This window comes from Danaus plexippus, assembly GCF_018135715.1.
Source record: "Danaus plexippus chromosome 18 unlocalized genomic scaffold, MEX_DaPlex mxdp_20, whole genome shotgun sequence".
In the NCBI taxonomy this organism is placed as follows: Eukaryota; Metazoa; Arthropoda; class Insecta; order Lepidoptera; family Nymphalidae; genus Danaus; species Danaus plexippus.
The window spans coordinates 3,507,624-3,531,527 of NW_026869853.1; the positions used below are offsets into that span (position 1 = coordinate 3,507,624).

General features: G+C 30.4%; 2 protein-coding genes and 1 long non-coding RNA gene across 4 annotated transcripts in view; 2 read left to right on the top strand and 1 right to left on the bottom strand.

The window, feature by feature from the left end:
- Positions 1-6,692: 6,692 nt before the first annotated feature.
- LOC116772894 (lysM and putative peptidoglycan-binding domain-containing protein 2) lies at positions 6,693-18,286 on the bottom strand. Its single transcript, XM_032665196.2, has 4 exons — positions 18,076-18,286; positions 17,699-17,985; positions 11,959-12,174; positions 6,693-8,608 (listed from the first exon to the last, which is right to left on the bottom strand). Exons 1-3 carry the CDS (start codon positions 18,265-18,267, stop codon positions 11,976-11,978), a joined length of 678 nt encoding a protein of 225 aa, XP_032521087.2. The 5' UTR covers positions 18,268-18,286; the 3' UTR covers positions 6,693-8,608; positions 11,959-11,975.
- On the top strand, positions 14,166-16,526 carry LOC133320338 (uncharacterized). Of its 2 annotated transcripts, XR_009753725.1 has the most exons (3): positions 14,166-14,825; positions 15,266-16,016; positions 16,128-16,526. It is a non-coding gene; the product is annotated as an uncharacterized LOC133320338 (long non-coding RNA). The 2 variants fall into 2 exon arrangements; XR_009753724.1 differs by lacking the exon at positions 14,166-14,825 and having other exon boundaries at positions 15,010-16,016.
- Positions 18,287-18,572: 286 nt separating the features above from the next.
- LOC116773185 (myosin-I heavy chain) overlaps positions 18,573-23,904 on the top strand; it is a 46,996-nt gene continuing 41,664 nt past the window's right edge. The window contains exon 1 of the mRNA XM_061528435.1: positions 18,573-18,822. The gene's annotated coding sequence lies outside the window, so the exon portion shown is untranslated. The remainder of the gene's footprint in view (positions 18,823-23,904) is intronic.

The following is a 23,904-nucleotide window of genomic DNA, read 5'->3' on the forward strand; positions in this document are numbered from 1 at the left end:
GGATACCAGTATTAAAGCCATTCACCAGGTTTATTAGTCCGGATATAAAGTGCTCTCGAACCGTAAGAATGATTAAAATAGATTTATTTCATAATTAAAATTATATACCAGTATGTAATTTTCTTTATTTCCTCGAATATCAATAAAAATGGAAAAATTTAATTGAATTTGATATTATAATAAAAAATATAATATTTCATGTATTTATAACATGTTCTATAAAGTAACGATAGGAAAAATATTATATAAGAGTATCTTTTGAAGAATAAGAAGTTTAGTTAAACAAGGTTTATATTTTTAACCTTTCACTAAAGAGCGCAGTGATTGCTTTATGCGTTCGGGTCGATCTAATCTCGAGTCTCGGCCCCATAAACTGAGATGTGGGGTTGACGTAACCATGGTACCCTTTTATTCAGTACTTATAAATCCTCAATTCCTGAAGATTGCTTTCGTAATAGAATTATATATTTTGCCTTTATGATATATAAATCGTAATTGACTCTAAAATATCAATGTTTATATTTCTGTTCACGTATATTAAACCAGTAGTTTAAAAGTATTTTATTCTGATATATTACTAACAAAATATTGAAACCGAATTAATGACAAATACAATCTGAGAATTATTTGTGAGTATTTAAGGTTAAGGGAGAAGAGTAATTTTTTACATACGGGAAAGACCCGACATACCTTACGGATTAACAGATTAATAGATATAAAATAATACAGAAAAATAATTCTAGACTAAAAAAAAAAAATATAGATTGAAAAGAAATTTAAATCGAACCTATAGATATGAGATCAGGAAACTGAATAGGATTAATCTCAGTATTTAAATATTTAGTAAATAACATACAAGATAGTTAACGCAAAATTACAAACGTGAGGTGTTGGGCGGTCAAACATTCAAATCGATTACATTACCAGAGACATTACAACGTCATATAAAATGTGAAACAGTATCTTATTTTGGTATACATACATATATATATATATATATATGTATATATATATTAATATATATAATATGTTTAGGATTATAGGTATATCATCTTATAACTATTTAAACAATCGATAGCAATTTCCAGTTATGCTTTCAGAATAATACATAATCACGTTAACAATTTTGTCGTCACACGTAACTTGGACACGCGTTTGTTGTCACTATGACGTCATTGTGTTCACGAAATATCCAGCTTCGTATCTAGATCTACATTCAAGAACTGTTTTGCAACTACCTACCAAATGGAATTATTGTTTATTTTTTCTTTTTAGTGACAGTAAAAAAAATTAAACTTACTTCAACAAAACCGTTAGAATGTGAAAATGTATAACGTTATTATGGTATTTATATTGAAAAATATTCAATAAATCAATACTTAGTAATAATATAAACATTGTATCATTGTATGTAACTAAGGATAACGAAGTATCTTCAGTTTAGTTTTAGTTTCAGTTAGTTTTTTTTTTTTAATAGTTCCGGTTTATTAGTTATGACACACGGGGGAAATAATACAATTACTAGATTTAACAAAGTAAACTTCGGTTTATTGCACGATAGATAAAAGTATCCAATGACTTGACAAGTATAAAAATTGCACAGACAGTGGCGCGGATGGTGACCAAAAACGGTACCACATTTTTTTTTAAATTGTGACAAGGGCGATGTTTACATTCTTCCAATAACATAAAAATATATTTTGTAAATAAAAGTGATAGACATTTCACAGTACGGAGAGTTCAATTTTTTTAGACAGGACAAACTTTATTGCAGGAATCTGCTGAAACTTCGGGTTAATTTGAAATTTTTGTAACATGAGAAAAAGAAACTTCTTTTTAAAATGAACTGAAAAGTTTACATTCTAGACTCGTTCAAAACTTATTTCTGAGTAAATTTCCATCTCGCTAATACTTACTTCCTTAATCTAATATATAGAAATACCTGTTAGCTTTGCTATTTTCTTCGAAGATTATTATGAATCGCAATGTTAAGAACAAAAAGCTCGATTACAATCCACTTTTTAAACCAAGCTATTATCAAATGAAGAAGCAATAAGGCTATATTCTTTACTTTCAAATACCGAATCAACAAATCTCTTTAAATCGTAAATTGTTCGTTTGTTAATATTTAATTTTGTTATGCATTTAAACGGAATTTACATAAAAGTTCAATGTAGAATAATTTTGGGGGCATCAAAATTTTTGGACCGTCTAAACCCATAGTTTAGTTTAGAGATAGTTATATTTACTTTATTCGTGGTTAAATCAGTTATCATTCAAACGAATCTTTGTGTTGCGAAATTCACTCGTAATGGCTTTAGCTCCACAATGACACCGTACTTGGTTCAGAAAACATACCTTCAACAAACTACGTTCTTTGTTAAAGGAAAATTTTTGATTCTTCAAACTGTAACTAATTTGTTCTTCACAAAAACCACTTACAATTTTAGTCAAGTTATGATTAAAAGCCCGCGGCCTAACTGTCATTTGAACGTGTCATATAGTATATTTTATTAAAGAAACTATTTATCGAATATATTAAAGACATCAATTCACTTCGACTTCACCAAAACACACACAAAATCATTCACAAATAATTACTTAAACTAATTAATAATACAAAACTGAATATGTTTCTAAACTAACATTACCGATATTAATAATAAAAAGCCAGCCAGAGATCTCATTATAAATTTATTGTAGCATTTATACAATACCGTTATAAATAAAACATTACAAATGACGAAATAATTTTCGACTTCGGACTCCTTGTAATTAAATTAATTCAGCTATTAGAACAAAGTGAAACATGAATCATTTGCTTCGCTTTTAACATTAAAAGTTAATTATATTAGACCCTCATCATTTATTAAGACGACAAAAATTTGATACGAAATAATGCAATTAAATCACTTCATATTTTATTTCATAATATATTTTTATTTAAGCATATAATCATATATAAAACAATAATGAAACGGTTTTAGTTATTATTTAATGTTTTTTAATTTTTTTTTATAACAATGATAATATATCTGTAGTTAATCTATATATTCTCATAATTTTCTTTAGACCACTTTAACGATAATTTTACATTGCCAGAAATTCAATTCACCTTGGACTAAAACTTTAATCCAACTACTGAAGTTACGTAATTAATTAAGTTAGTTGGCATTGAGTAAATTGATATAACTTGGTGTAATTGTTACAATTAATATTATAATATCTCTGGGATAAGCAATCTTAGTATAATATTAATAAAAATATTAAAATAAAATTATATAAATGTAATGAAAGTAAAAAAAATATATTATGTTTCAATCTAAAGTAGTAAGTTTTCATTCAGTTTTATTTAATTATACATTTTTTGAGTTTGTATTAATCTGTCTTGATTTAAAAGGTTTTTTTTATGTTCATTAAGTAATTTTTACTTTCATTTAATGTTCCTGTTTAAAATAGCTATATTTCTTTTGTCCCCGCCAACATCAAATGAAAGCCTTAATTTTGTTTACTGCAATAATGTTCTATGACTATAATTCTTTTCCTGTTCTAACACCTAACTTTTAGGTTATTTTTTTTTTTGGGTTTTTGGTGATGTTGACCGCATTTGCAATTTATATAATGAAATTATATACAGTAGAATCCCGATTATCCGAACATCCGATTATCCGGACTCGCGTCACGGCTCTAGTACCGCGCAACTAGACACGTAGCGACAAATTTAAACGCGCCTCCGAATGTTTACTCCCGCTCTCATTTGTTTACACGATTATGTTTGTTATTGTTTCATTTTCTCTTATAACGTTTAACTGATAACATATTGCATTGGAAATATAAAATGTCTAAGCGTAAAAGAGTAGTGTTGTCTCTTGGAGACAAAATGAAGATAACCTAGGGTATAAAAAATTGTGAATCTGGCAGTAAGTTGGCGCAAATATATGGTGTAGGAGTATCTACGATATCAGACATAAAAAAAAAATCTTTAATCAATTTACTTGTGCGCATGAGAAAGAAGATGGCAGCTCGCAACGTAAAGTCATGAAAAAACCTAAGAATGAGATTCTAGAGAACATAGTTTTCACTTGGTTTTTGCAATTGTTTTTTAAATCGTTTTGTCTAAACGACGTAGGTACATATGTCAAACTCATTACATAATATACCATTTAAATTTCAAATATTGTTTGATTTGACTATGAAATCGATTATCCGGATTTTCGATTATCCGAATTACCACTGGTTTTAATTGATTCGGATAATCGGGATTCTACAAACAAATAGTTTGTAAGGATATCTGGATGATTTACTTTTATTTTTTGCTCCGTCCGTAATTAATTCTCGCTCTAAGAACAAAGTACATAAGTTTACTATTTTTACTTTTCTTTATATATAAAGGTAACATTATGTATACAAAGTACATATATATTTAAAAGTTAAACCGTTCATTATAGACAATTTCCTCGTTAAATCTCGTTCTCATTTAAATCTCGCCACTTCTTACAAATGGTACAATAAAGATAGAGCTCCACACCCCTCCGACTTCCCTCTTAAGTCGGAGGGAAGTGACAAATCGCTATCCTAACTTTTAAAAATAATAAGGGTAGATATAAGTTTAATACCAACACTCCGGATACGTTTTTAAAACCAATTACCTCTATTGTCGTATAAATAAAGAGAAAAAGAAAGTTTAAGAAAGAAGTTTCACTTCAGTAGTTTTTAATGTAATTTTTTTTATAATTTACGTTCGCGATAAATCTTTAAAAAACAACTGCTTACGATAAGAATAGAATATAGAATACATTATCTTAATTAACTGAACTCAATCTACCGACTAGCATGGAATTATTTAATCAAATAAAAAATATTTTAAAAGAAATTCATAAACTAGAAGAAGGTTTTAAAGTTTTCTGTCACCGGATATTTTAATTAAGACTTTTATCAAAGCTGCGAGACTGCAAGAGGTTTACGTAACAATATTCGTCTTGGACGCCATCTTGTAAAATTATGCAGCTGTGTCTTATTGTGTACGATTGTGAATTTTGGCTGTGGTTTCAGATTTTGATTTAGCAATACTTATTACCAAAATATTTTGAATAATATATCCAAGTACTTCCTATCGATTGAAAATTCACCAACCTATAAATAACTAAATATCTTGAAAATAAAACCATCATCAGCCAGCTAAGGCACTACCCACTATACATTAGCTCAGACGAGAGTATGTATGATATTGGAAACAAAAAATGTATGATCTGGAAAATCAGTCTAAGTCAGTCTAGACTACACTAGTCTAAAAGAAGCATCCGTCGCATACTTAAATTCTATAGCTAGAGTTTAACAACTGCTGATGAAACTCGAGACTATACCAATTCCTTTATTGAAACTAGTGTTATTCGGATTTACTACGCGGATTTTATTATTTAAAAACTACATAATCCCGACGTTTCGGTTACTTTGCAGCAACCGTGATCACGGGCAGACGAGGTGTGTGAATACTCGCGAAAATCTTAGATCTCAATTCCTTTATTTTTCTTCGTAGAACAAATTTGGTCACTAGGGAAAGCACGTGTAATTTTCGGCAGACATATATATATTAAATAACTTGAGTTTTTTTTATAAAATCTCCGAAAATGCCATTAAAATAATTATTTAAGTCAATAGTTCTAAGGAGCTTCTGTAACAATCTTGATAAATGGGAAAATGATGGGAAGTTCCAAAATTGAGGAACTTGAACTGCAATAATATGTGGATGGATTTAGATTTATAATATGATACTCCTAGTCCTTTGTGTCCTGAGAGAGCGGGGCGTGATACTATTCGGTATAAATATAGAGGTGTCAGCCAGGAAAAGACGTTGTGCATGAACTTTAAAATACTTATTCCAGAGACAACTGGACATCGATCTCTTTATATCACAAAATTTGGGAGATGGAAGCCTTTAAGCCAGTTAAAAACATAATACATAAATAGAAATTAAGTATCGTCGAACTTAACGAAGTTCCTAGTTCTCCAGTTATTAAAGCTAAGAAAGTTCTTAAAAGCAAGAAAGAAATACCGCTTGAAAGTGACTTAACGAATATTACTATGTAAGTATTTCTTTACAGAGTAGTGCCCCCAAAAAACAATAATAAAAAAAGTTCAATATATTGTGGCTAGACTTGGTTATTTATGCAAAGTCTCCGAGCTAAATTTTGCTAAATCTTTACATTCCATACTGTGAGACCTTATAGTTCTTAAATCTATGGAAGACACGATTCGAGGAAAATCTTGTTTTTTATATGCGTTTAATATTCTAGGCTGCTTTACATGATCATCTCACCTATCTATCCCGTGCAGATCTAGTCTCGTAGGAAAAACAATTAAAAATAATAAGTAAAAGTTTTTAACAAATATTCAAAAATTTACTTGACGAAATTGTCTTGTCAAGATAGACAAAGGTGTTTTATCCAATATTTAAATATTTAATATATAGAGGAAATATTTAAATTAAACAATTACGAGGATTATGACTAAACAGATTCTTATAAAATTTTAAATTGACAGCAAAATTACTACCATTAATTACTTTTTCCATTTATCATAACCAAACTGTCATCTCGAGTCAGTGTTGCCATTATAAAAAGCAAAAATTGTACTCCAACTCCCTATTTGAGACTTCAGAATAAAACTAATCCTAAAAAATTAAACTAGCAATATATATTATAGCGTTTTATTTTTATGTATAAATAAGCATGATTTCAAATTAAATCCTCATTGACATAATTACAAAATCTCATTAACTAACAAGCTCAACATTCAGTATAACTTAACTATTTAGTGCCGAAACATTAATATATAAGGCTCCTTATTCACATAGCAGTTACATTTGTTACATAACATGATATATATCTTAATCACATACTCCGCTATACATATCATAACTGTACATCAAAACATTCATATTTTTATATGCGAGTTACAACGAAATCTATTTTTTTTTTCTTTATAACATTATCTTGTAAATGTTTAACAGTCAAATAAATATATATTTTTTTTTTTATCTAAAACAAATCAAAAAGCTTGGTATCATAATAAATAGGAAGATATTCATGAAGATTATTTATTACATACCTATAGTTGGTTAAAAAATTTCATATTCATAAAGTCATTTGCATATAAATTTTGTGGTCAGCAACAAAACCTTCAAAACCACGACATATATATTTTTTTGTTATTAATGATAGCCCAACATTGTTAGAATAACTGTCCCGTATCCTGTAATATTAGTTTCCATCATTTAACTAGTAACAGACAGTTTGCCGTTTTCTTTATACGTATATATAAATATAATCTGAGTTCAGTTTCACTATGTAAAGTGCATGTAATATCTCTTTTTAATGTACTTTTCGTTCAAACTTTTCTCCGAATCTAAGTCATATTTAGTGGCATAAAATTTGTTACACATTGATATGAATCTAAGCATTAATTTTAATTACAAGCAAAACAGTGACGTGAAGTTAGTATGTATTATAATGTCCAATAATTATATTATTGTTTACATTGAAACTAAATATCTGATTAAAAAAATAAAAATATAATATGCATCCTAACTCCCATTAAAAACTCCTTCGTGTTGAATATAGATAAAAAAACTTAAATTATAACACAGAATATAAAATCATTATCAATGTTAACAAAACGACCAGGGATCTCAGTTTTTATTAATGTAATGTAAATTTGTTTGATAACCACTAAACATTGATCTACACTGTTGTACATAGCTATGGCAAGCTATAGCAAATTTTACAATATGTTTAAGAGGAAATGTATATACATACAATTATTATTGCATTTCACATATAAATATAAAATTATCACTTGTATATAGAAATGTCTGTTGGTTTGTATCAGTATAACTCAAAAACTCGAACATATTTTTCCTTTTTTTGCAGTAAATTCTTAAAATTTATCTGAATATCCAACAGTACCAATTCCATACCTTGAATATATCATTGGAGAGGAAATTTTTGTGACTTACATACGATTGTGACGTCATCGTCCTTATAACCACTACATACAGTGACGTCATCATCCACTTTTCAACCCTTCCACTCTCTATGACACATAATAGATAAAAACTGTACATAGATTACATTGTATAAAAGTTACGAGGTTATTATGTTACACTAACAATTAAACAACTTATACAACTGACGTACACTGCCTACTGATATAGCTTTATACAATCAATGTTTACCATAAGGTAAATAGTTTACAACAATAATATTATTAAGAATTACATTCCAGTTAGGGCGGGTAGTCCGATATTCGCTACCGAGCAAGTATATAAGTAGGTGTGTCAATTTTGCTAATTGATTTTATGCAATTTGGAATACCATACCACCCTAGCTGAATTGATTTTAAGATCTTTGGAGTTTTCCACGAATGGTCCAAAGTCCAAAAATGTATTTGAGACCAGATCATAACTCGCAGTTCCTGACTGTTATTTATATATTTGACCCAAGAACTGCTGTACCAAGAATAACATACGATCATATTTTTTACATAAAATTTCACTATCAACGGTATACTGTGAGATCACAGCAGATTTCGTCATTCCAGGCGCGCATATCTGAAATTGAGATGGTAAAATATTATTAACATATAACAACTTAATAAATTAAACATAAAACAACTTAATTAATTAATTAAATTAATAATCCTATTGGCATACAATAAAAAACGGTCTAGCGCCGTGGGCTATGTATCCTAATGCCTATGATCTATGGAAATTTTTTTTGGTCGTTAAAATGTTGTGTTACTATTTATTTTGCGGGTAGTCAGTGATTTTGGAAGGGAATTCCATATTTTCGTAATTTATTTAATTGAGCGTTTTGTTCGAAAATCTCTAGCCTAGTAATGAAAGGATATAGCGTTGTTGTTTAGGTCGATTGTCGTATTAGTTGTATTTGTCCTATCATACCATAGAGATTAGCTATTCACTACAAAGTTATAGTCGTTTTGAGCGATGGGGCCTCAAACTTGGTGGCCTTCGTTGGTGATAGAGTCACCCAGAATCTTTTGTTATATTAGCGGATGTGCTCTGTACTGGTTGGCAACCTTCTCACAGATTGTTTATTTGGCCCAAAGTATTTTGTATATTTATTTATATATGTACCAAGAGTGGAAATAGTTATATAATTATAAAAACAAAATGTGATGCAGATAGAATAACTTATCCCTTAAAAGATATCTCTACCAGAAACCTTTTTGATAGAGGAAACTAAATAAGAAAGCGTTTTGTAGGTACAAAAAAGAGGGAAGGAAAAAAATTATAAATAAAGACATTTATATATAAGCATATAAAAAAATTGAAAAATAGAAAAAGTTAGATATTATACATACATAGATATATACATAAAATATATACAAATAGCATAAAAAAGTAAATATTACATATCAAAAGGTAAAAGTGACAGACGATGTCTCTTAAGTCGATTTTTAAATGCAGGTGCACTTGGACTCTCTTTGTAAACAGAAGGTGGGAGTGAGTTCCAAAGTTGTGCACCCAGGACAGAGAAGGATTTACGGAAAAAAATTGTAATTTTTTATACTGGTCTCAGTTAGATTTTTTACTTATGGGACCTGTTCGGAGAATTTTTCGTTGATACTCGCAAAATATATCCGAGATGGGACATAACTGTTACGTAGAAATTCTCACCTATAACCATTTCATTACTTTAATCACATGCGGTAGGTCCTTCGTGTATATTAGTTTATAATTATTACTTTACATCCTTCGGTTGCATGCTTCAACTAATTGATATAATCAATGTTCACTCATTAGGATGATTCTCACTGTGTTATTAGTATCCAACACCGGTCTGCCGAACAATCATATCATAACACATTTTGTATAGTCTACATTTGTCTCCGCATTGAATTTTAAAAGATGTTACAGTTTCATCTAATTGGGATATTAAGTCTGTTAACATATTTTGCTATGTAAATCTTAGTTGAGGTAATTCTTTAGGATACTCGTAATATTTTGTTTATTATATATTGGAACGTGCTTCGAAAGCAGCCCTAGTAGGTTCCTTTCAAATATGGTTAGGTAGGGAGAGGAGCTTGGACATTGGAGGTGAGCGTTTAACGCGCGTTAGATAGGGGCTCCTTAAACCTACACCTGGGTCGCAAGTCCCAGGCACTACTGAATCACCTCTCCCTGCTACGCGATGGACTCGGCACCCGCACGGTGAATCCATTGAATGCTAAGAGGTTTCGTCTCTGTAAATCTAAAATTGTACATTTTAATGCTTTCGAGTGTGTCCAATCGTTTTCTTGATTCACTTGTTCGTGTAAATATACGAGGAGACGACAGTCATCTGTTTCTTCCTAATAGTTTTTACAGTCTACTTCAGAGCGTTGGTATGTCAATGTCAAAACTTCTGGTCTTCCGTGTCTTAGAGAAAAATTTATGTCTGACAATATATCACCGGTTGTGAGTAATCCTATCACCTGGTATTTTAATAGGATCGTCCAAATGGATGATTTCTTAATTTTGTTCATATTTTATATTAAATTTTATTAAATTCCAGAAGATTTTTGGTTACAGCTACAGTTTAACCCTGAGTTCGTAAGTTTGTCCCGAATTTGACTACTGATTATTTAACTGAAATTATTATTGTTAAACTATGTTACATATTATCTTATATTATAACTATTTCTTATTTTTTTAGAAACCATTGTTCGTTTTATAGACCGCCGTGAGCCACGTGTCCTTGGACTGACAACCAAAATTCACCTGTTTGTTATAAGTGATTATATTGCCATTTGCGCTAAAGGGTTAAATATCTCAGTTCCAGTGTTAGATTCATTTGGTCTTTATGAATATTAAATGCCCCAAACGACCCAGGAAGGAATCTAGCTAGCACTTAGTATAGTTTCGGTTAACTTTGTAAATTATAATTAATTTTGCCTTTTTTGTTCATCACACAACATTTTTGTTAATTTTTTAAGAACTAATTAACATTCTCATATATCTTTAAAAATATTATTTGGAAGCTATGAAATATTCCGCGGTTTTAGATCAAAATTACATTACGTAATCGTATTCTGTAATAAAAGATTGATTTTAGACGCCATTCATGTAGGAGCAGTTTATTTTCCACACTTATGGGATTTTTCTTCCTTATTTTTCTCTTAGTATATATATCCAAGGTTTGCATGAAATTTTGCACTCTGTTACACAAACATACAACACTGATGTTGCTCTCCTGTTTGCCTTCTAGAAACTTTGACTTTAATTTAAAATTTCGTTATAGTTTATCGCCGGTAAGATTTCATTTTATGTAAAAACCATCCCCACAAACATCCCTAGATAATATTATACCCTGATAACAAGATTTCTTGTAGTAGTCCTCTTTATATTCCTCCGTTAGTTTATGTCTTTGTGCTATTCTTATACAAAATTGACGGCCAAGGATGATCTCACTTCCTGCTGCGACTACATTCAATCGCTTAGCCAATAGTATGAAAGAGCGTGTAGTTCTGAATCCTGTGGCAGACGTTACATCTTCAAGAGCTTTCTATATAGAATCTTCTATTTCTTTAGGAAGATTCCTCTGAATTCTCACCATAGTCACCATAGTGGAAAGGGTGGGTCAAATGTACCTACTATTTTTTAGGTAGCTCACGGAACGTGCAGTTATTAAGGTATCCGACTTGACGGAGTGATATCAGTATGAAAAATTAGCGCATAGTCCAAAGGCAAACAGCAACTTCATGAATTAATGAATGACGATATAATTTTGGTAAGCGTTTACTCGGATAGCGTATTTACCATCCAAGGCTATATATCTACGTATCATCTTAAAGTCAATCAATATCCAGTACGTAATAATAAGAAAAATGACTTTTTATTGTTGGTACACCTTAAAGTTAGGCACAAAAATTAATTAGTACGTAATTATCACAGTATACCTGCGCTGTCTTGACCGCTACAATTGGAACAGGTCGTCGTGGGCACGTTCTAGCCTCCTCAGCGAGTTGTCTACACGCCTGCCCTGGGTTAATGGTGGTGGCAGGGGAGGCGGGATCACCTCGTTATAGGAAGTCGAAGCCCCCATGGACGCCGACTGACGTAACCTAGCCGTCGGCCTGTGACGAACGTAGCCATCATCGAGGTCCTTTACAAATCTGGAATGTTTTTTTGTTTTTTGTTATTTATGAGCTGAACATCTTCATAGTATTCCAATACTGAACTTTATCAGAGTCTGTATACAGATGTAACAGAAGTAAGGCGCTCACGAATTCCTTACATATACAATAAGTAGCAAGTAACCATTGAGGTTTGGTATGGTGATGGGATATTTTATTTGTGGTTGTATTAGTAAATACTTTTCTGATGTTCGATTAATCCCATGAAGGAGGTTTAAGTAAGGCTATAATAAGGCTATGCTCAATATATAATATATATATATATATATATATATATGTGTGTGTATGTGTGTAATATATATATTTATATGTGTGTATGTGTGTGTGTGTGTGTGTGTGTGTGTTTAATACTCTGTTGTAATGACTTATTTACCTATAGTGTAATGTAGTATTGAAATTAAAAAATGTCTCATATTTCATTCTATCTTTTAATAAAAAAATGTAAGGATTTTTGTGGAATAAAATATACCAGATATATATATATAATTATAAATGTTACTTGGGTCGATATTGTTCAGAGTACGTACGAACCAAAGGGAAGTGGCTAGCCAATTATGTCATATTGAAAGTCTTTGCAGTTATAAAGATAGATTCGTTGGAAATATCATTTACCTACGCTTCTCATCCAATTACTAACTCGACGTTCTACTCGTAATAACATAAGCTTTAAAGTCTTAAGTAATGGAAAAAATACTTTTATGTACACATGTACACTACGCACTACAAACAGCGGTAACGGTTTTTCATTCATAGTTCGTCACATATTGTAGTATTAACGGACGTCATTGAATAAAAAAAAGAAGCGCTTCGTGTGCACTATGAAGTGACGATACAAATTGTGCTCTGCTAAAGAAGCCGACGTAAATAGTATTGAATCGGGCGGTTAACTAGATAAATATCATCGTGGGTGGTTCCTGGTGTAGATTATCATATTGTCGCAAACAATAGTCCAAGGAAAAATACAAAAGAAATCTCCTATGACAAGACCGAGTAAGGTGGCGACGAAGTCTTGTAAAAATATAATCTATTAAAATTCATATAAACACACATGAAAATAATTTCTGTTAGAGAGTAAACAACTCGATAAACTGACGAACGAGCGGTCTGTGGGAACTATAAAATATGAATATTGATTTATTTTGAATCATACCATTTGAATGAGGTTCGCGTGCAAAAATTTCATACCACCTCGCATATGAACTGTTAAGACAGAATTTCACATATCATATTCAACAAACGACAACTTACTTGATAAAAATATAATTTTAAGATAATTGTAATTGAGGTTATCGATCGAAATACATCAAGAATAAATTATATACACTTGATAATTCATAAAACAAAAAAAAATACAATACAATTGCTAAATGCGCAGCGTTCTAAATTTAAATGGAATCCTGTATGTGCCGCGTAATGTCGGATTTAAGACATGGGGACACAAAGACGTTTTTGTGCGAATAAAGATTGTATATTAACGAATTACGTCCCACCTAAAACATACTTTATTCCAAGGTGTTAAAGTCTACAATAATACTGATAATAATGTTAATAATACTGATATTTTTTTTCACTCTAGGGCCTAGGCGAATAACCTAGAATAAACTAACTATTGACACGCACAAAATTACAATACACGCAGTTTTGTATACATTTAGTCTACGTTTTAAAATAAAATTGAAAACATTTTACAACAATCACTTATGAACCACTCGATAATTTCTACGCAAGTGACAATAAATTGTTTTCTAGAATAGACTTAAGAAAAAGGAAATTAATTTTAGAAAATGACGTCATGTCCCGAAAATGATATATTAAATTTTTTACTATTTAAAACTAAATGAAACTAGTATTATTAGGATTTACAGACGAGGTGTGCCCGTGATCACGGTTGCTGCAAAGTAATTGAAACGTCGGGATTATGTAGTTTTTTAAATAATAAAATCCGCGTAGTAAATCCGAATAATACTAGTTTCATTTAAATGAATACTCGCGAAAATCTTAGATCTCATTATTTAAAACTAACCCTTTTTCATTAATATGTTGAAATAATATTTTTATAGTGTGTTAAATATCACACCAAAGAACATAAAACGAGTAGTTATTTGATATTGAACGCTATTCCTTTGACAACAGAATCAAAAATAATTTTCACAACTACCATATCTCAGTCACTGACGACGTTAAAGGTTAAAAAACTTTAATAAAGATACATTTTAAGATAACAATAACATGTTATATAATATTTCAAAAGGTCATAATACGCTGGTTCGCTATGTTCCATATATTTTATTACATTTCAAAACGTCACAAAGATGCTCTTCAAATGTTTAATGCACTCAAGGCTGTCATAAAATCAAAACAAATTCCACAAAAAACTTACGTCACTTAAAATAATCTTTGATTCCTCGTACAAAATTATTTTATAAATCCAAAAATAGCGCCATCCGGTTTTAAGCGTATACGAGAACACGACATTAATCTTTAACTGTTCTACCAACAACCAGCTGAGATTCGAGCTTGAACCATTTGGCAATTTAACAAGTCGGAGTTCATATTAATTGGACGCGAACTAACACCAAGAGACGGAAATTATTATTGTCCAGTGACAAACACTGTGAGAACCAAAACAGGTTTAATATTTTTATTATTAATGAATGACAACGAACTTACAATATGGGTCATTGTTCAAACTTGCTCATTTGTTTGATTGGCTACATTTGTATCGTTCAGGAACTGTATTTTTTTAAGGACAGAAATCATACACTCAATTAACACCTGTGACTAATTTCTTATACATTCGACTGTTCTCACGTAACAAACATAACCATTATAATTTTACCTTTATTTAATTTTAAATTTTTAGTTGAGTTGAGTTGAGTTGGATACTATTTTTAACAAAATTTAAAAAGAAAAATTTACAATTATGCTTATAATGTTGTTCAAAAACATTAACATACTATATTTTAAACAAGCACCAAGCTAGTCCCTTTATTTAAAATGGCTTACACGCCTGTAAGACATGAGTAAGGCTACATATGAATTAGATATTTATATATTTTAACTGAAACAGATTTTCTAAATTACTCATCTTAATACAATGATCCGCAAGCCAACAGAAACGGAGACCTTGAACGAAATCATGTGACAAAAACATAATTTATTCAAATAAAAAGCGGTAAGTGTGAAAGGCACCTGCAGCGAACATGGTACGTGGTCGGCGGTTGTCATGTGATCCACGTTGACGCATAGAAAGCAACTAAAATTACTTTCGTTGAGAACTAAATATATTTATTATTATTATTATACAAAAATTTTATTTAATACCACGCATTTGTATTATAAAAGCCTTGCAATTTTTACGTATTCATTGTGCAAATATGCAGTCCGTAAGCGAAATTGAAAGAGATACTGATGATCGTAAAAATATTCATAAAAAAAATGTGCATAATTTATAAAAAACAGCAGACATTTCAAGTTAAACCACTTTGCACGTGGTGAATTTTATTAAATCCTAATCTATTGTTTGCTATATTTAATAATAGAATGAATGAGTGAATGATTTTTTTACGCAATTCCACTGCATAAATACTGTCCAATCACTGACAACCTTGAAATTAAACTAATTCATAGTAAAAATGACTTTTGGATTTTATTTAGTATAAATCTAATGTGATAATGTTTGTTAAATATGTATATTTAAACGCTATTTAGCGTCAACATTCTTAAATAATTATAATTTGTATACAGCATAATGCCCATAAAAATATTGACTGAAAATAAATTCAGTGTCAGATAATTTCTCACAAAACTGAAACAGCAATGTAGGTGAATATTTTAAATCCAAATACAACACAATATCACTGTATTTTGATTAGTAACTAGATTGTGCTGGTTTGAAACCTGGCAACTATCATAACTAGTGATTTTTTCAGGGACATTTGTACTTTCCAAGAGTATTTAGACACCACGGACAGACAGCGAAGGAAAACATCGTGAGGATACCTGGACTTATAATTTCAAATTATAAGTTTGAAATCGCCAATCCGCCTTGAGCAAGTGTGGTGGTTAATGCTGTAACTTTCCATAAAAAGAGGCCTTCTAAAGAGGCCTTTGCTCAATAGTGGGCACCAATGAGCTGATGATGATGAACTAGATTGTTTTAATATTCTTGTCGGTTGTAATCAACTATAAATTTATATCAAAATAATCATAAGAATTCGGCCATTTCACTTAAATAAGTTAATGTTGGTAAGAATTGTCATAAATAATTATCACCCAGGAACATCCATTGTTACAAACATTAATATTATAGAGTTGGAAGTATAATTGTATACCGTTTTTATACTTTTATTGTCACTCTTACAATTTGCTAGATTACTTTTTTGTTACATCAAAAATTTATTTGTTTTATTCTTCTTATGTTACTAAAATTCAAACTCTTTAGTATTATTACGAAAAAATTTATAATTTTGTATTATTTAGCAAATTATATATTGAAACTTAACATTCGAACATTGTGGCTAACAATTTTATAATCCGTTTTTTGTGTTGTTTGTTGTTTATGAGGTCTACTTTATAATTATGTAATTATTCTTGGTGTAGTAAATTATTGAAAAAATACAAAGAGACTAAGCAACAAAAACTATGCATAATAGCATATGTTTATCAAAATATTCGTAATTATTGAGAATTTTTATTACTTCCTTACATTAATAAAGCCTAAATAAAATTTTTCCCATCCTTATAATCAACATAAATACTTATATGAAAAAAAATTATATAATTAAGTATGTTTCTTTTTATTATAATGTGGTTTTATTTCAAATCGAAAAATTAATTTTTATGCAACTTAAAAAAAACTGCACTATTATCAAATAAATACAAAATGAGTAAAAACATATTTCCATTTAAATTTACTTCATGTGATTTACCAAGTTCACGTCGAATGTATCTCTTATCATTTGTCAACATAATTATCAAAACTACCAACTCTTCTATTTGCTCGACTACATCATATTTTATCTCACTATTGTAATTCTGGGATATTTTAGTCCGATATGTATGACATTAAATCTTTTGATATCTCTTTTGATATAACTAGAGCAAAGGTTCAATAATCAAAGTTTTTAATTTTAAATGTCTATATTTTTTGCTGACGCTTGAATATTTTTTTTAAGAAATAAAGCAAGATTGTTCAGTGACGATAAAATTTATAAAACCTAAAATTTTCTATAATTAGAAATACTTAGGGAGCATAAGATAACATTAAATAGAACAGTTCAATGTCCACAAATTGGGACATGATAAACTTTATATGAGACAATACCCAAAATACGTGCTACACTCACTTAATATGGCATAATGTGTTTGGTTCATGTTCTTAAAATAAAAAAAACTTTCTAACTGTCAAATGTTATTAAAATGAAGTTTAACATGTTGCACAACACTATCCAAAAATTGCATATATTATAAATAATTAAAAAGAATCATTAGAAATACTCACTCGCTGGTCTCCTTGCTTTTCTCTACGTGCTTTTTGATATTCGCAATTGATGAGTCCAGCCTATTGAGGAAATTATCAAAGGACTCCTTCTCGTCAGGACTTCCAGGAGAGAAGTCCCTGGTTGGCATACCAGCTATCGACGCGCGATGGCTCGGCAGCGCTATCTCCGTCACTCGTTCTCCGTTCTCGTAATAAGGAGACTCCTTGGTTACAGGTATTAACAAATATTCTCTCAAAAATAAACTGTCCGTTGCAAACAGGCGATTCACTCGTCTAATCTTCTCCATCTGCAAACAATTAACGTGTCCGCCTTATTACCAATCACCTGATAAACTTATTATCAACACAATAATTGTGATGGTCAATAATAGTCTTACTGTAACACCATATTTTAGAGCTATTCCTTGCAAAGTATCTCCCTTGGACATTACATGTTTAATGTACTCTTCGTTCCTTTTTATATGGTTGCAAGTACTCCCATATTTTTTTAATGGTCGGGCAGATTCTCTAATAGAAACACGCTCATCAAAAAGACGATCCTCCTCCATATTTGACGTAAAACAAGACATTAATGACAAAATCACAAAAGCAATGAAGATAGCAGTGAATCGCTGTCATCGAAAGTCATGAAGTTGCGTAACGACTACAGATAAAATAATTTGTACTTAATTTAATTTTGGCATAATTAATAGATTATAAAAATTATATCGCAGATTTTTAGTATATAACAACTTTAATAAAGAGCATTTTACATTGGAAATTTTGATGATAATTTACAACAGATGGCGCTGTTTTCACATTCAAATCATTCAACATTCAATAGTTAACACTCTTTTTTTTGTATCTTCCAATTTCATTCGAATGTTCGGTCAATCAATCAGTCTCTCGTTGTAATTGGTGAGAGTGGTGCGTGTGTGCGACACTGCTCTTAAAAAAATTGTTGTTATGAAGTAATAATAAGTGAAAAATTAGTTTTTGTGAATTCAATGTTGTGTTAAATATTTTTTTGGTTTCTGAGACTTAACAAACATATTTTGAAGAATCTTAGTTCAAATTTTAATTGCGTTTGTACACATGTTGTGATCGATACTTATTTACGTTGTTGATTTTTTTTTCTGATGAGGGTAAGTACGTTTATTAAGTGAATTGTTAATTATAATTTTAAAATTTGTTAAATATAATCCATTTTTAACTAGAACTTAGGGATAGCAGCTTTATAGCCCAAGTTTGATAGGATATTGTAAATGCCGTCCTGCCCGGTCCTGCCTAGCCAACGAATTTCGCGAGGGTTGGCGTATAAGCAATTTTTATTAGTGTGAAGCCATATTTGGGGGTTTGCTTACTAACGGGTGTGACCCCAGCTAGTAAGGCAATGTATTGTTAATAGTATCCGATTTCTAAATGTTAATTTTTTATCTACAACTCAGTTAACAAGACGTTAGATATTCTTTGGCGAGATTACTATCCTATTTGTTAATCATCAACCAAAAATTGTTACTAAATATTGGAAATCGAAAAATTGTAACCTAATTATCTAGAAATGTAGAAATATTATCATCCCAGAGTTAATCCGGGCACATAAATGACATTTACAAAAAGTTATATATATATGTACTATGATCGTACTTTTTCAAATCTCAGCCAGTACAATCCTACATATCACTTGATACCAAACTACAGCTGAGTGCTAGTGTATGTATTTGTACATCGATAGTACTTACCCTGGAAACTATATCGACTCCCATAAGGCACGACACGGTGCGCAACTGCATTGTTTACATTCAGAAATCTCTACTTGAACATTCTCAGAATCCTCCTATGAATGTAGGCGACTTATTTACTGGAATTTTCTTTATATACTATCTTTGTATATTATAAGATTAACTTCAAATGTCAATTAATTTTTTTACGGTACTTTATGTTCAACTTTATTCAGTATCTAATTTCTAGACACTTTTTACAGAAAAATAATGTGCTAATAAAAAAAGAAAACTGTTTTTCTTTATCACGTCAAGCTAAAACCATAAGTAAATAAATGCAAATTACATTCCAGTATATATTTTTTTCTAATTCTTCTACTTGATTAACGCTGTCATGTGTAGCCGTCTGGAATAATGAACACTTAAAAATATATTTACATAAAAACAGTGAAAATGTTTATAATAGACCTATTAAATTATATAATGGTTAGAAATATTTTTTTCTTAAGACGCCATCTTGGTATAAAAGTAATAAAATACCTACATTTCCCAAACACGATAAATAATGAGTTAAAATGACTAATCTAGTCCAATTCATCACTACCCTGGACATAATAGAACACTTAATGAATCACAGAATAAATAGGGTACCGTGAAATAAGAAAAATGTAACGAGAAAACCGGTTAAATAAGTCATGAGTCAAGTTAAAAATCGCCGAGTTATAATAATGACTCACTATCTGACAAGACCTCCGTGGAATCCCTCTCTTATCTTACGATTAATCTTTATTCATTATCAGGAGATTATGTCTCGGTCTGCGTTAGTGCCTCATCTAGTTCATGGACGGAGATAATGTATACGCATTTTCCCAGACATAAATCTAATCGGTAAGAAAATGTACAAAGGCATATTTTATGTACAATAGAGACCACATCGTCATACAAGTCATTAGAAAGGCAATGAAAATAATTTAAGTGGCAATGACGTCACAGTACTCTAAGTATCCGTGGACGTAAGGTGACGCATTTCTGCGAACAAGCTAAGGGATTGTCACTTACGTCAATAGTAACGTTATTATGACTTGGCATGTCAAAAAGGGGTTGCGTCCGCATTCCGCTTTACAGCTGTTTAAATTATAGATTATTTCAATAAATAATAATAATCTGTGGACATGCGAGCACTAACTGACGCTGTCAAACTAGTTTACTTAACTTATGTAGGTATTGTGAGAGCGTATTAAACATGAACTGCTAACTTCTTAAATCATATTTATAATATATGTCAGAGTGAAAATACATTTTTTTTAATAACGTTAAAGGTGTATTTATTTGTAACAATGAACGTAAAAACTGATGTAATAATTATTTTTACAACCTATAATTATTAAAAAATTTAATTAATCAATAAATATTATAAAACAAAGTCCCACGCCGTGTCTGTCTGTCTGTCTGTTCGCGATAAACGGATAAACTATTGCACTGTTTATCAAACAGTTAGATGAAGGTTTTGGTAGTTTTAGTATATAATTTGTCAAGTTTTTTAACGATATTTGTTGAAGATTTCGAAAAAACATGAGCCGTCTGAGAGCTTGTAACGAAAACGCTGCCTAAAGTCTTTGAGATATAACAAAATAATATATAGTGGAATTGTGTATCTTATATAGGTGTACAGAAAAGTCCGCTGTGGCATATGTCATTACCTTAAGGATAACATACTATATCCCTTCTACAACTTATTAGAAATCTATTTACATAAATACGGTATTAAGTCTAATCAAAATAAATTACTTCGTTTTCAAGCCTACATCAGTATCTGTAAATTAGTTTTTAAATCATTTAAATCGGGCGTACCATTTGAAAGTTATCATAATATAAGTTTAATAATTATCAAAATTAAATAGGCTATTTTATATTTTTTGTGAAGAGCCCGCGCAAAGCCAGGGCTGATACTTAGTTTATTATATTCTTTTACAATAAATACACTGCTATTATTTAAATTAAATGTTCTATGTTCGTTGTTGCGTGAAATTAAATTTGGTCAGGTCATCTGTGCGCTTACCCCAAGCTTGCATCGTCACAACATACGATTCGTCGGAAGTTATCTCATTCAATAACCTACATCATACTACTGTATTAATGAAAAACTTGAAGCGCTCTGTGTGTAGTGTGATGATGCAAACTTGTGCTGAGCAAATATACACGAAGCGACCATAACGATTTGTGTGTATTTTTTTATACGCTATTTTTTCAAAGAGACAATGATTGTTTTATTGGATTTTAATCCATTTTTCATATGTGAACTTTACTTTGACGATTTATTCTTTTTTTTTTTATTGATAAACGTGTACATCTTAATGCATCACGTTCTGAGGAGCAGATGTTCACTGAGCAGGTGTGGACTCTTTTTTATATTCATTTTGTTCACTATCTTACGCTTGATATTATAAGTGTTGTATTTATTCAAACACACCGATATCTCTGTGGAATATCGGTTATTTTATCCGTCATAAAAATCGCTAATGTGCTTATTTTCCGTTATACGTTTTAATTTATCCCAAAATAACTTTTATGTAACCGTAAATGAAAATGACTTTTTTTTTAAATTGTTTAACTATTATTAACGGTAGTCGAATATATTTTATGATGTATAAATAAAAAAAAAATGACAAACGTCAATGTTACAGATTAAAAATTCGTAGTCCGTGGCCGTGTATATCTTTTTTTTTTTTTGTTCAGACGTCGATTCACAATTCGCAATGAGCATTTATAAGCTACCTGCGGTAAGCACCGGTCTCGCAGACTTTAAATAACCTGTCATTTTATGTTTTTTTTTTTTTGTCATAAAGATTTATAAAATATTTTAAAATTTCAGTTCGAATTCGCAAATATATTATAAATTATGGAGGTCTGGTTAATTTATGTGTTATAAATATATTTAAATTATAATAAAATTCTTCTATATCACCTTCGAAAGGGCCTTCTTTCTTTCTTAATGTTAAAACTAAACTTTTTATTTTTTTATACTCCAAGGAGTTAAATAAGACGAGTTGCTATATAAAGTTTGTATAAATCTTTACGACAGGACATCGATCATATAAAAATGTATAGGAAGTTGTTATTGTTTTTATGAATACCTCAGAAAGCAGAGATGGCTTTATGAGGAATTGATGGAACTTAGTTTTTAGAACGCAAGTCGACTCCACGCAGAATTTTTAACTCGCATTTTAATGGTCCGCAAATTCCATTATTTGGCAGACGTAGTAATTTTCAAGAGACAAAAAAAAGACTGCATGATATACTCACACACACATACATACATATATATATATGTGTGTGAGTATACAGTGTGTGTGCCTTTAAATAATTATTCCTAATACGTATGAGATTATTACCACAGTTATTAAAATATCCGTAAGAACTGTGACGACATATGACAGGTTATATTTGTTTGAAATCTTAATAATTTATTTTAATTGCATACTTTTTAATGAACTCTACACTGGTGGTGAACTACTACTACTTGGACAGTGGAGGTGAGCGTTTAACGCCAGTTAGTTAGGGGCCCCTTAAACCTACACCCGCGTCGCAAGTCCCAGGCATTGCTGAAGCTCCTCTCCCTGCAAAGCGATGGACCCGGCATCCGCATGGTGACTCCATCAAATGCTGAAAGGTTTCGTCTCTCTTTGACGTTGATATCTGTGGTATTATAGATCTCATACGCATCGAACGATTACGATGCAATTTTTTCAAATGAAAGTCAATTTCTTTAATATGGTTTTAAGGTAATTTGGGTAATATCGCTCCAACAGTGTAAAAATATCAGCTGTTTTACAGAAGTAATTTTTTTTGTAGTATAATCATAATACAAAAAATAATTACTTCGGTCAATCAATCGATTTCATGCCTAACATCTTCTATCATCATTATGTCTTCTTTAAATTTAATAGAAATAAGTAAATAACAGTAGTGTTGTAAATTATAATAATATTATAATCGTCAAAGCGGTCAAAGCGGACGTAGCATCCTGCTATCAGCGACGGGCAGCACGCTTACAAGTCGTGTCATAAGGATAAATAACTGTTCATAACAATCCCTTAATTATTATTTAAATCGGAATCGCAGCAGTGATATGAAGTAAACAATATATAATTCCTACAAACGAGATCAGAATTGAATTTTTTAATGATAATATTCGATACAATTTCACTATTAATTTATTAAATTTACACAAAACTAAAAACTATTTTAAATTAATGACTTTCAACTGTCTCGATTTAAAATTATCGTGAAATAAAATTTGATTATAACACAAACGAAAGATTTAAACACACTCCGAAAAACTACGATTGATAAATATATCACGCCGATGAAAAATAATACGATAAATTTTTCAAAAATCATCTTCACTCATTTGTTCAAACATATCGAACAACTCAATCCCGTGGATCTCATATTCATATGAAACATTGAATAATATTCACTTTAATTATTTGTATTGATTTTATT

Excerpts from the sequence above, each read along its gene's own strand:
- LOC116772894 (XM_032665196.2), bottom strand. The coding sequence starts at position 18,267 with ATGTCTTGTTTTACGTCAAATATGGAGGAGGATCGTCTTTTTGATGAG. Across the intron at positions 17,986-18,075 it reads CTCTAAAATATGGTGTTACA|ATGGAGAAGATTAGACGAGT; the intron begins GTAAGACTATTA and ends AATTGTTTGCAG. Across the intron at positions 12,175-17,698 it reads AAAAGCAAGGAGACCAGCGA|ATTTGTAAAGGACCTCGATG; the intron begins GTGAGTATTTCT and ends AAAACATTCCAG.